At 37.7% G+C, this 14,318-nt stretch overlaps 2 protein-coding genes across 10 annotated transcripts in view; one reads left to right on the forward strand and one right to left on the reverse strand.

Moving 5' to 3' along the window:
* NUDT5 (nudix hydrolase 5) overlaps positions 1 to 1,454 on the forward strand; it is a 48,587-nt gene extending 47,133 nt beyond the window's left edge. For all 5 annotated transcript variants that reach the window (XM_006150011.3, XM_006150012.3, XM_006150013.3 and 2 more), the window contains one exon: positions 1,211 to 1,454. In XM_006150011.3, coding sequence (XP_006150073.1) covers positions 1,211 to 1,320 — 110 coding nt within the window. In that variant the 3' untranslated portion in view covers positions 1,321 to 1,454. The remainder of the gene's footprint in view (positions 1 to 1,210) is intronic.
* SEC61A2 (SEC61 translocon subunit alpha 2) overlaps positions 1 to 14,318 on the reverse strand; it is a 60,453-nt gene that overhangs the window by 26,143 nt on the left and 19,992 nt on the right. For 2 of the 5 annotated variants that reach the window (XR_334757.3, XM_014588394.2), the window contains exons 10-12: positions 10,245 to 10,436; positions 8,953 to 9,029; positions 614 to 701 (exon numbers count right to left, since the gene is read on the reverse strand). Coding sequence is in view for 4 of the 5 variants with exons in the window: in XM_014588394.2 (XP_014443880.1) it covers positions 659 to 701; positions 8,953 to 9,029; positions 10,245 to 10,436 (312 nt within the window). In the remaining variant the exon portion in view is untranslated. Of the gene's footprint in view, positions 1 to 432; positions 702 to 4,116; positions 5,507 to 8,952; positions 9,030 to 10,244; positions 10,437 to 14,318 lie in introns of those variants that run through there. The other 3 variants (XM_014588393.2, XM_006150009.3, XM_006150010.3) reach the window with 2 other exon arrangements.

A 14,318-nucleotide genomic window follows, 5' to 3' on the forward strand; every position in this document is an offset into this window, starting at 1 on the left:
GCGGGGGAGCGCACCCCCCCTATAGCAAAAACCTCTCCAAAAAAAAAAAAAAAACTAGACCAAAGGTAAAAACCACTGCAAGATCTCAAAGCCAGAATTAGAAATCATTTATAAGGATAATTTTCTAGGCATTTATTCAAAGAAATCCATGATGATCGATAATAGGCGATACACAGCTTAAGAGTCTGACAGACTTGGCTGCATCGAGGCTCAGGCAACCGTGATTAGTTTTGAATCTAAAAAACTTTCCCTAAAACAGGAACAAAAGCTCCTACCTCTGAATATGAGTAAAAGTAAAACACTTGGCACACAGGTGCTTAAATGTTATGTGCAATTTGTTATTAGTCTTTGTTTTAGAAGTGTATCTTTTTAAAAGAAATTTCTTCCTTCTCCCTGCCACCTAACTCAGCTTCTCTTCTGGTTGGGGGGGGGGGTGTGGGAGGTCCTAGAACAAGGAGGGTAGTGAGAAAGGGATAAAAGAACCAGTTTGCCTAGCTTTACTAGAATTAAAATGTAGTAATCAGATCACTTACTCAAAAATGTTACATTTGAGAAGCTATAAGGAAGATTGCTCAAGAACAGTTTGCTACAAAAAGTAACATTCAGCACTTACCAAGCACCTGCCATGCTCAGAAGCCGTTGGACAGGAGCCCTGCCTTCAAGGATCAAAATGTCTGTGAGCTTGTTCCCCAAACAAGTGGCTAGGAAAACAAGAGATAGATTCAAAGTCTGATCTCCTCTGAGTCAAACAGAAATTCTCGTTAAAACCTGACAGTAAAATTCTAAGATCTCATTCTTGGTAGTTACACTTCCAACCCTAACATGCATACATTTTAACTTGTAAAGGGAAAATGTGTATCTCCTAGCAGTACCTAAGATGCTGTATAATCACCATTAGTTTCAAAGTAGCAAAACCCCACCTAAACTATAATTGAAGTGTACCAATTGGATCTATAAACTTATTTTGTTGTTTTAACACTTAAAATTGTTACCCCTGATGTTCTTATCTCATACTAGGAATGTAATCCTCTTTTATATCCTTTTTACTTCCTCTAGAGTATGATCCGTGAAGGCAGAAATGTTTGACCAGCCTCTGACATAGAACTAGCATGTATCGGTGGTAGTTGCACAGTGCATACTGATTGACTGCTAGCGAGATACTATCCTTTATCGACTGCGTTATCTAAGCCGTGTTCTTTCCTTCCTATAGCTCTAGTAGCTGAAGAACATCTTACAGTGGATGCCAGAGTGTATTCCTACGCCCTGGCGCTGAAACACGCAAACACGAAGCCATTTGAAGTGCCCTTCCTGAAATTTTGAGGCCAAAGAGGACACTGTCCATCTGTTTTGTAAACAGGACCACCAGGCCTTCTTCACTAAGACTTTGTATTCCACTTAGTTTAATGTAGATTTGAAATTAGCTTTTTCATAAAATAAAAACAGCTCAGAATGCATGTGATGGTTATATGGAGTTGTCATTACAGGTAGGCTGTAACCTTCATTTAATTTTGTTAAACTCCAGCCATTATCAGTTAAAGAATTTAAACACAAATGTTTTTTGTTTTTGTTTTTGTTTTTTAAGCTAACTGTACTTTTCTAATCTAGTGTAGGTGAGAGGGGTATTTCCACAGGAAGACAGATTTCAGTTTCAAATTAGGTCAATTATTTCCCCCACTAGCCCCCCCATATAAAAATTATGTATCCAAGTATGCAAATAACTATTAGTATTTTTATTTATTAAAAAAATTTGTCTAAGATCTATACAGGGGCTTTTTTGGCCTCTCCTAATTAAATTATTTGCTATTAGTAGAGGATATAAAAACAGAAAATAACATTCATAATAAGGAAATATTTATATGTAAGTATCCTTATATTCAGCTAAGTACTAAAGCTGAACCAGGTCTCGTGTAATAAAAATGCACGGCCCTTCCTTCAGACATATGCACATGCCTCAGAATCTATTTTTCTATTCTACCTCAGAAAATCCTAGAAGTTTCTGAAAACAAATCTACAGTACTAAGATTGACATGGTTGTGACATCAATACCTTGTAGTTTAATGAATCATGGTAGCGCTGGTAAGGCTAGCTGATACCCAAGATTGAATACAGAAATGAGAGGAAAAGACACAGGGACTATTCAGTTCATGCCATGCCTAAAGCCCCTGTCATCCAAAAGTTTAACCTCTGGAGTGAGCTTAGCTCACATGTTGACTTTTTATGGCCTCCGCCAGCTCCAGGATTATTGCTTTTTCACTTCAGTCCCCAGCAGAAGTCTCAGGGTGATATTCATTGGCCAGCCCTAACCCATGTTTCCAGTCTGGATCCAGGTGTTAAGGTATGGCTCTCAGAACCACATAAACATGATCCTCTAGATAAAATCAGGGTACTACTGCCAAAAATGTAGTATAGTTCATTTATCTATAGTTTTACCTTTTTTCAAAGCTATTTTTATGACTGAAAATATAAAGTCTTTATACTAGACTTCTGAAACAAGGATGAGAATTAGGAATGACAGAACTTGATAGATCAGGTCTACTCCCCTGTAAATGTTCTGAAAATTACGATCTGTCTACTTGTAGACCCAGTGAGGAGTTAAAGGCACTGGATTCCCACAACGCCAACCACAGTTCGAGTCCCGGACCTGGCAGCTTGGTTTTTCACTTTCCCTCTCTCTCTCTCTCCCTGATCAAACTTAAATAATAATAAAGTTAAATAAAATAATTATTTTAAAAAATATCTCTACTTGCTATAACAGTAGTCTTCCCTATGCCTCTAGTGCTTTTTGAAAAACACTGGTTTTTAATCATAGGCATCATAATTCTCCAAAGATCTTAAATGTTTTCTTTGCACTCTCCAGGACCATATCCTGTAATTTACTTGTTACTCCCTCCTTCAGAATCCAGAAGAGGTAAGACACATAGAGACTCTAGCACAGAACACTCTCTCTACAAACCAGTTCTCAAAAGCCACTCCTCTCTGGAATGACCTGATGAAAGAGTGCTATCTGTAACCCCTGTTCTGCCTTTCTTCCAAGCAGTGCAGCTTGCAAGTAATAGCTAAATTCTAGAACATATCCCAAATGCCATTTCATTATCTATAAATATCAAAGGGCTATGCTTTGGAAATTAAGTTAAAAAAAAAAAACTGGCAGCTTGGATATTTCACCATTTAAAATTAAGCTTATTTGGCCACATTTCAAAATTAAATGGGGACCAGCAGTTGGCCTAATGGCTATGTTGCTCAATGGACTCCCACGTAGTCACCATGGTTCGAATTCCAGACTCAGTGGCTTAAACTCACGCCGAGTGCATGTGCATGCATGCCCAAGATCCCGAGAGGAGAATGGAGAAGGGATTGTGGCATGGCCATACCCCCAGGAGGTGATTTCTCACTTTGTCTTTCTGGTGAGCACACACACCCTATAGCAAAAACCTCTCAAAAACAAGTATTAAATGTTGTCTATAAAAAGCCATATATCCACCTTCTTTTCAAAAATAAAATGAGATAGAACACCAGGCCCCTATTTCTGTGGTCTCAATGGCCCAAAGGCCCTCAGATGCTCTCCAGTTGACTGCTGTTCCTGTCCTGCCTGCCTTTATTTTATCTATCTTGCCCTTCAGTAAATAAAACATACTTCCAGCCCAACCTAATGGTAGCAAAGTGAACTGCATTGCTAGAAGCCATATGGCCTTCAGATATACCCGTCAGCTTGAAAACACAGGGCACATGTGTGCATGCCTGAGGTCCTGACCAGCTGGAGGGCTGGAGAAGAGAGATCACAGCGTGATGAAACCCTGTCGAAGATGCAGCATCCTTTCTCTTTAATGTACAAGCAACTTCTACCCTGAATAATGTACATAAACAAAAACTTCCTATACTTAAAATTAAATAATTATTTTTTTTAAAAAAGAATGTAAACAACTGTGGAGAACTGTAGTTCTAAAAAGGATATCTTTTAAAATTTTAGAGGGAAATTAAGCATGTTTTTTTTAAATCTTTCATTTTATTTATCATCATTATTATTATTTCTTAATTTGATACAGACACTCATTGGGGGAGGAGTGCGAAAACAAGCCACCAGGCCCAGGATTTGAACCATGGTCGGCCACGTGGGAATCCAGTGCCCAACCTCATTGCCACCTGCTGGCCCCAAGCATATATTTTTTTAAAAAATGAATTATGTACAAAGAACTGTAGTTTCAAGTACACACTGCAATTCTGTTTTAAGACAATCATTGTTTCTTGTCCTTTTTGAAACATCAGTCCCTAAATGAGTACCCTTAAGTTGGCTGCTGCCCCTCAATAATTTAGAATTAAACATTAAATGTAATTACTACAGGCTTCTTTCAATTGGCATTTCAGTCTGGACCTTGTATATATACAATGAACCTATATAAATAATCTTAGAAAACATTTACTATCATATGTCTTTATTTTTCCAACACAAGTGAAACCATTTTATTAAATAAAAGTTTATTGTCTACTATTCACACTCATGTTGTTGTCGTAAGTACAACAACATAAACAGAATTCCTAGAATGAATTACTCACTGTTCACCCCCACTGAACTACAGACAGTGCTTGAGAATTAGATCTTTGCTTTAGAGATTTAAAAAAAAAAAAAAAGAATCGGGGCACAGAACCTGGAAAGAGGATTCGGGTGACAATTGGCATTAGAAGGCAGCGCCGACAGTCGGACAGCTCCACGCATGCTGTCTCGGAAGAAAGGCAAAAGCGTACGCAGCACAGGCAGCGTACCTGGAAGCAGGTGGTTCTGGTGACAGAACTTTGATATTTGACTTTTGCCCATCTGGGCTAACTGGCTGCTTTGAAAAGGGACAAAGAAGGGGGATCTAAGGTGTGGATACTATGAGTTAAAAAAGTATAAAAAGTAATTATCTAAAATATACATTAGATATAAATGTTCCAGAACTCATTAAATAAGCTCAAAAATACTGGAAAGTGGCAATTTGAACTACATTTATTTTTAAACAAGTTGGGGAGGGGAGATATTAAGTGTTTTGATAGTGTGCAAAACGAATCCATGTCACCATCTCACTGTCATGATTTAACACAGCAAGTAGATTCACTGGTTTCCAGCATTACGGGCAACACTAGATGTACATTTTTAACGAATAATGTAAACTTCAGTTTTAAGGCAGCGGGTACTAATGCTGCACACAGGCTTAGCTCGGTTCCCACTTCAGAAATGGGACAATTAGCACTTGAAAACAAGAAACTGTGAGGGAAGAAAAGGAACAAAAACAATGTGTCAAAATATTTTCCCTTTCACACACACATAAAGAAATATTTGAACATTTAGAAAAACAAAGCACCCATCCCACCAACTTCAGCCTGTTCCTTAACAAATATTTCGAAATACTGATAAATTATAGTGACTGCAAGCAGAATCCCAGTGCCAGATCCGATGGCTCCCAGGAAGTCGGCTAACACTGACAGGGCACCAATGCACAAACCACCAAACGCAGCCGCCGTGGGGATGTACCTAGGAGACAGAAACCCTTGGTCAGGCAGTGGAGGAAAATAAAGGGTGCAACAATTAGAAGCAAAGAGACTCAAAGCTTGGCCAGCAATGGTTCTCTGAGGGAATATAGGTACACTAGGCAAACAGAATAGTCTGCAGTATTGATGGCCTGTACGTAACTAGTCACATGTTAGCAATAACTGTGGCAATAGTTCTGATTTCCTGATTTCAAGAAACCAGAAAATGACCAAGAAAGACAACACTGTCATGCCACATTTCACAGGAATTTATTCTAAGAAGTCGTCATTCTATGATTTCATGGTTGTATGGACTCCTAGAGTGTATCTGCACAAACCTAGACAGGGCAGCCCGCTACACACCTAGGCTGTACGTTACATATTTGTATTCCTATGGAACCACACTGTATACACAGTCTGTCATTGACCAAAAACGTCATTATGTGGCACAAGACCACATCATTCTTAAGAAGGAAGACCAGAATCTGAGACTAAGATTTAAGTACTAAAATGTTTAATACTTTTTTTTTGGAGAGATTTTCACTGTAGGGCGCGTGCGCTCGCCAGACAGACAGAGAGAGACATAGAGACAGAAAGCGAGAAATCACGCCCAGGGGGGATGGTCATGCCGCAATCCCTTCTCCTCCATTCTCCTCTCGGAATCTTGGGCACGCACGCACACGCGCCCGGCGTGAGTTTTAAGCCACCGGGTCCGGGACACGAACCGCAGTCGACTACGTGGGAGTCCAGCAACATAGCCATTACGCTAACTGCTGGTTCCCATGTTTAATACTTTTTAATGAGTAACCTTTAGTTCCCCCTTGTGCAATGAAGAGTAAATTTCAAAATGTTTTCTAAGTATCAATAAATTCATGTAACAAGATTTTAAATCATCCTCCTCAAGAATAATTCCACCTTGGTTGCACATCAGAATCACCTGAAAACTGTTAAAATAGGATTTTTTTTCAAATACCTCAGGAACAAAAAAAAGAAAAGATTGCAGGAGAGGGAAGATGAAACAAGAATGGCAAAATGAGGATAACTACTGAAACTGTAAGTTGATGATTCTATGTGTCTATGTTCTAAATAAATAAAAAATTCAAATAAAAATAATAGTGCCTTTTCAACAAATAGTGACAGTATATCCACATGCAAAAGGAGTTTGAACCCCTATCTCACGGCAAACAAACAAAAAAACCCAAAGTGGATTACTGATCTCAATGTAAGCACTGAAACTCCTAGGTGAAAATAGGAATAAATCTTGGTGACCTTGAGCTTAGCAATGCTTTCTTAGACACAATGCAAAAAGCAGCAAGAAGCAATAGAGAAAAAATAAAATTTAACTTATATCAAAATTCAATGGGAGCCAGCAGGTGGCGTGATAGTTAAGATACTAGACTCCCGCATGGCCAAGCACAGTTTAAGTCCCTGACCTGGTGGCTTGCTTCTTTCGTTCTCTCTCTCTCTCTCTCTCTCTCTCTCTCTCTCTCTCTCTCTGTGAGTTCACATACCCTATAGCAAATTTTTTAAAATAATAATTAAAATAATTCTTTGAAAAAAATTTAAAATGTGTGCATCAAATGACACCATTAAAAAAGTGAAAAGACCCACAGAATAAGAGAAAATATTTGTAAGTCATATATATGACAAGATATGTCAAAAAAATAATAAAGACAAAACTCTTAAAAGACAACCCAGTTAAGGATCAGTGAAGGATCTGAATAGGTATTTTTCCAAAGATACACAAAAAACCAATAAGAATACAAACGGCTGTTTCACAGTATCAGTCATCAGAGAAAAGTCGATAAAAAGTCACTTCACACTCACTAGGATGGCTGAAATCCAAAAGCAAGAATCAGTGCTAATGAGGATCTGCAGCAACTGGACTAAATTTTTGTAACTAACTTCGTAACAGCATTATTCATAATAGCCAAAGGCTGGAAACAACTGAAATTTCCATCAGCTGATAAACAAAACATGGTGAAGTCATACAATGGAATATGCATGAAGAAAAAGGAATGAAATATACTAACACATAACATGGATGAAGTATGAAAAAATGCTAAGTGAAAGAAGCCATTCAGAAAAGATCAAATATTATATTTAGGTGAAAACTTATAAGAAATGTCCAGAATAGGCAAATCTATAGAGAAAGAAAGTAAAAATTGTTTGCCTGGGTTGACGAGTGGGAGGATAGAGTAGGAATGGTTATAACTCGTTGGTTCAGTTTCTTTCTAGATGATGAAAATGTTCTTAAAATTAGATTGTAGTGATTATGAAACTCTGGGCTTACTAAAAATAGACACTGATCTATATACTTCAAATAAGTATATGACATGGCATGTGGATTATATCTCAAAGCTGTTTCTGAAACCAGACACTGGGGATCTAGCCCAGACCAAATAAATCATAACCCCTGGAGATGGTATATCAGTATTTTAACAGGTTCCTGGTGACTTTATTCACAACAGCCAATACTAAGAACCAGTGAGCTATGTCATTTTAACACTAGGCTGAATAATGAAGGGAATATAATTTTAATTAAATTATATTAATAAATTAAGTAGGGGCTAGCAGGTAGCATGGTGGTTAGGGACACTGGACTCCCACATGGCCAACCATGGTTCAAGTCCCAGACCTGATGGTTTACTTTCTCGCTTTCTCTCTCTCTCTTCCTGTCCCTCTCTGGTCAAATTGAATAAGTAAATAAATAAAGTTAAATAATTTTTAGTAATTTTTTTAGAGGTTTTTGCTATAGGGCGCATACACTCACCAGAAAGACAGAGAAGGACATAGAGGCAGAAAGCGAGAAATCACCGCCCCAGCGGGGATGGCCATGCTGCAATCCTTTCTCTTCCTTTCTCCTCTTGGGATCTTGGGCATGCACACACACTTGCTCGGTGTGACTTTAAGCCACCGGGTCTGGGACTCAAACCGCAGTCAACTACATGGGAGTCCAGTGACAGCCATTACGCTAACTGCTGGTCCCAATTTTTAGTAATTTTTAAAGTAATTGTCTCATTTAATTTTACTTATCATTGTTATTTATTTATTTTAATTTGAGCAGAGAGAGAGACACAGAAAGAGAGAGAGGGAAAGTGAAAAAGCAAGCTACCAGGTCCAGGACCTGAACCACAGTCAGGCATGTGGGAGATCTGCACCACAACCACTATGCCATCTGCCAGCCCCAATAAAATAATTCTTAAAATTTTTTTTAAAACTCAGGTATCAAAAGTGACACCTAAATTACTGGGCTGTCGGAAAAGTCATGACATATGTGTAATTTAGGTGACCCTTTTAATGAGAACAATTAAGTTTTGTGTTAAATTTTAATTATTTTGTGTGAAGTAGAAGACTGCTTTAAATATGAATATGAACAAATAAACTGTAATGATAAATGAAAGATAACATACACATACTCCTCTAAAGGATTAAGTCTAATGACCTTACCTGTTAAGCTCATGAACCATAGAGGTATCTCTGTGACCCCTCATTACCATTTGCTGTTCTTTAAGCTGTTTAGCTACCTGCCAAGAGAGAAACTTTTAAAATCAAACTCATAACATTTCAGTTTACCATCTACCAGATTCTGTATGAAGTGTTTTCTCCACACTAACAAATACAATGTAAGAATCTTTTTTTTAACAGTATTACTTATTTAATTTTATTTATCATCATCATTTTTCAGTTTGCTATAGAGTATACATGCTCACCACAGACAGAGCGGTGGCAGGGAGTGAGAAAGCAAGCCACCAGGTGCAGGACTCGAACTGTGGTTGGCCCCATGAGAGTCCAGCACCTCAAACACCGTGCCACCTGCTGGCCCCCAAATACAAGAATCTTGAAGCTGGCACTGTCATATCCTTTGCATTAAACCTGAAAAAATAGAGGCTTCAAAGCTGCACAACTGTTAACTACCGACAAAACCAGTGCAAAGCATTTTTTTCCAACCAATTATCACCTCTCCAAAGATAAATTAAGTAAGTATTAAGAAATAAGATTTTGGCCAGTGGTGGTACACACTGCTAAAAAGCTGTGCTCAGGATTTAACCACATGGAAGGCCTGGGTTCAATTCCTGGCCCAACCTAAAGGCTGAATGCAGTGACATGAGCTTATAATCCCAACAATTTAGGGAGGCTGAGGCAGAAGGATCACTAACTTGAGGGTGGCCTGGGCAACATCGTGAAAATCTATCTTACAAACTTTTCTTTAATACTTTGCTGAATTTGGAGAATCACAAACCACTGCAATTCACATTCCAGGGACCAGTTTTTAGCCCACAGGGCTGACATGACCTCAATTATAAGAATCTATAAACGGGAACCAGCGAGTAGTGTTGTGGTTAAGGCACTATACTCCCGCATGGCTGACTGCTGTTCATATCCCAGACCCGGCGGCTTACTTTTTCACTTTTCCTGTATCTCTGTCTGCACTCAGTGGTGAGTGCACGTGCCCTACTGTAAATTTAAAATAATAATAATAATGATTAATAGTAAATAATTCAAAAAAAGGATGTATGAATTAAACAGAAGTTTAAATTTAAAAAGCATCAATTACTTTTATACCTTAAAAATTAGGAATTTTTTTCTAAAAAATTTTTAATTTTCCAATATGAGTGGTCTTGAAAAACTTCATGGAAAATATTATTAAAAAGCATGGTTTTCAGAATAGTTTGCACCAAAATAAACTCATACATGAATTCCATTTTTCCATAAAGTGCTCCTTGTAAACCAATACTTACATCTTTGGCTGAGGAACCAGACACCTCAATCCATGTTTTGGAAAAGAATGCACATGATCCCAACATGAAGATGATATAAACAACTACATGGACAGGATCCTCAAATATGGCACCCATGGACTCAGGAGGAGAAAGATAATAACAAAGGCCTCCAACTGGGTAAGAACGAGCAGGTCCTCCTCCACTGACATCCTATAAAGCAAGAGTGAAAAGGACAAGGGATCAATCAGCCCAACGGGTCAAGCATACACATTTTTATGACCTTCCAAATTTCTCAATTATCACAATGTTTTAAGTTCAAAGTATTTACACTCATCGATTGTATATAAGGATTTATATACAAGGATTTATATACCTTTACTCATTAAAATCTGAACAGGAAAAAAAAGTCACAATATATCTAAAAAATCTTCCTTCTCTTGCTAAAGATAGGACTATGATTATAATCCATCTCTGATTATACGTAGAATCTGACATTTTCAGAGCTATATGAGTTCCTAGCATTGAAATCATTATGTGTGATTCTTCTATTTGCAAGGATTAAGAATGCAATCAGCCTCGTCAGAGAGCCTCAGCTAGGTTGCTTCTTGAGGGCAGGAGAGTGCTTATTTGTGGCTGTATCCCTGTTGCCTACATAGAGGGAGGTCTTCGAGGTCAAAACTATTTTCATAATACCAAGATGTTTGCTGTTTTCACTACAAAAAGCCTCATGAAGTGTGAAGATTTATTATCAATAATGAGTGGTGCTAATATTGAGTTTTCTAACGTGGTAGGATGGATTAGGTAATTTTTTTCTTTCTTTTTCTTTTCATGGAGAGGTTTTTGCTATAGGGCATGTGCACTCACCAGAGAGACAGAGAGAGAGAGAGAGAGACAGAAAGCGAGAAATCACCTCCCCATGGGGGATGGCAATGCTGCAATCCCTTCTCCTCCACTCTCCTCTCAGGATCTTGGACATGCACGCACACGCACCTGGCGTGAGTTTAAGCCACCACGTCAGGGACTCAAACTGCGGTCAGCTACATGGGAGTCCAGTGACATAGCCATTACACCAACTGCTGGTCCCAGACTAGGTAATTTTGTTTTTAGAAAATAGCCCACTTTTTAGGTCATTCCTTCTATGATCTCTGCAACTTCAATATTGTTTAATTGTTATTTCTAAATCCTGTAGTTTTCCTTGTGCCTAAGCATAAACATACATTTCTGTCTTATTTTGAAATGTTTTAGATATTTTCCCAAAACTTCAAACTTTAAAGTTTCAAGTATAACTTAGAATTTAACGACTTTATTCTAAAATAAACTGAATGTTTCTTAAATTTAAGAATGGCTCATTGACTTAAAAAAGACTACTTGTTTAACCCACAGCTTCATGTATGTCTAAAAAAATGGTAAAAGGCAAGATCGAATTATAGGAAGAATGAACTTAAAATAAACAATATGGAAACATGAAAGCTATCTCTTTTGGGTTTATAAATAATACTAACATGAAAAAAAAGAATGCAATCAATATTAACAAAGATTAAAAGCTCACTGTCGGAACCAGCAGGTAGCGTGGTGGTTGAGGCGCTGGACACTCCCACATGGCCAACCATGGCTCAAGCCCCAGACCTGGTGGCCTGTTTTCTCGCTTCCCTTCTCTCTCTCTATGTATCTCTCCCTCTGGTCAAATTAAAATAAATGAATGAATAAATAATTTTTTTTTTTAAAAAAAAGCTCACTGCCTAAATCCTACACGCTTTGTATATTATTACATAGAGCCTTGGGGCTGACAGGTAGCATGGTGGTTAAGGTGCTGAACTCCAACATGACCAACTATGGTGCGAGTCCCAGATCTGGCAGCTTGTTTTCTCACTTTCCCTTTCTCTCTCTCTGCCTCTCTCTGGCCATCAAAAATAAATAATAATAACAAATACAATGAAATAATTGTTAAAAAAAAAAAAAGAAAGTTATTTTTTTTCTTCCTAAGTTTCTACATGCACTTGCCAGAGAGACAGACAGAAAATGAGAGGCACCCTCCAGGGGAGCGGCCATGCCACAATCCCTTCTCCTCCATCATTCTCTTGGGATTTAAGGTACACGCATGCACCTGGTGTGACTTTCAAGCTGCTGGGTCCTGGATTCGAACTGTAGTCGGCCATATGCAGTCCAGGACCTTAACCACCATGTCAACTGCTGGGCCCTATAAGGATTCTTTTAATAAATATTTATAATAGGACTTTTTTTTTTAGAGAGAGATTTTTGTTACAGGAGATGTGTGCTTGCCAGAGAGACAGAAAGCGAGAAATCACACTCAAGGGGGAATGGCCATGCCACAGTCCCTTCTCCATTCTCCTCGCAGGATTTTGGGCATGCATGCACACACACCTCGCATGAGTTTTAAGCTTCCAGGTCCAAGACTTGAACCACAGCTAACTAAATGGGAGTCCAGCGACATAACCATTATGTCATCTGCTGGTCCTTCTAATGGGATTTTTAGCTACATAAACATTTAGGAATTTTTAGAGTGGGCCAGCAAGATGGCGTGATGGTTTAAGTGTTGGACTCCCACATGGCTAACCACAGTTCAAGTCCTGGACCTGGTAGCTTGCTTTCTTATATTCCCTTTTGTCTGTCTCTCTCTGGTCAAACTAAAAATAATAATAATGAAAATTTTTTTAAAAGTTCCTCAAAAAAAATTTTAGAGTGATGAAAATGGAAACATTATTTGCTCATATTAAATAAAGTTTTGGAGTACAAGGGCTAGGAAAGCAATTTGGCACTGCAATGATTAAAATACCTGGTTTATGAATTTACAATTTCCAAATTATTCCTTTGCGCATAGAATCACTAATCCTAAATCAAATTTGCCAATAATTCTCATTAAAAAGAGTCTTAGTCAAGGATCACAACACAATCTATACATAACCAACTATACCACACGATGTACACATAACCAACTATACATCATTACTATGAAATTATTATTGAACTATTAGCTAATGAAGGAAGGAGACAACATCCTTCTTATTCCTATTTCCCCTTCTAATTATAATGGCCAAAATAAAACAAGTAATCAGACTTCCCTTAAGTAGAAAGGATATGAGGGGGTCTTCAAAAGTTCATGTTGGGCTAGCCCTGTAGTGCAGCCATTAAGGCACACCAAGAAAACTGGATCCCATATGACCAACTGGGGTTCGAATACCAGCTCTGGCAGCTTTACACAGGGCATGTGTGCACCTGGCCAAGATTCTGATGGGATAGAGAATTGAGGGAAAAGGACTGCCATATGACCTGGCCCCACTGAGGAGTGCTTTCCCGCTTATAAGCGCATATATGCTATCATGAATGAAAATAAACTTAAAAAAAAAAAGGTTCATGTAAAATATATGTGTTAACTATGTAAGAATTTCAAAATTTCTTTCCACTACAATAAACTCAGATTTTAATTCCATTTTTCCACACTTTGAAGTACCTTCACACGGTGGTCCCCCCTTATCTGCAGGGGTAATGTTCCAAGGCCTGCTCTGTGTACTTAAAACTGGATAGTAAAGAACCCTATAAATACTAGATTTTTCCCTATACATACACACCTTTGATAAAGTTTGATTTATAAATGAGGCACAGAAAGATTAACAAAAATAATAAGAAACAACAATTATACCAATATGCTATAATAAAAATTATATGAATCTGATCTCTCTTCCAAAACACCTTCTATTACTATGCTCAACTATTTTTGATGGACTGACCACAGGTAACTGAAACCATGAAAAGTGAAACTATGATAAGAGGACTACTGTATTATTAATTAAGAGACTCCTATTTCCTTCAATTACCATTCAAGAGTTATTGTCTTATTTGGTTAAACTTTAAATTGATTTTTAAATGGCCTTTAGTAATAACAGAGAGATATACATTATTATAACTTAAAATGCAAAAGGTAGCATATTAAGATAAATCCATAAGATAAACGCTTATGTTATCATTTCAAGACTAATGATTATAAAAAATACTATTCTTTGGTGAAATGCAAATTCTATAATCACATATTCTACAGAAAACAAAAAGAATACTAATCCTTTTTAATTGTATAAC

This window comes from Tupaia chinensis, unplaced genomic scaffold (genome assembly GCF_000334495.1).
Source record: "Tupaia chinensis unplaced genomic scaffold, TupChi_1.0 Scaffold000275_1, whole genome shotgun sequence".
NCBI classification, from domain to species: Eukaryota; Metazoa; Chordata; class Mammalia; order Scandentia; family Tupaiidae; genus Tupaia; species Tupaia belangeri.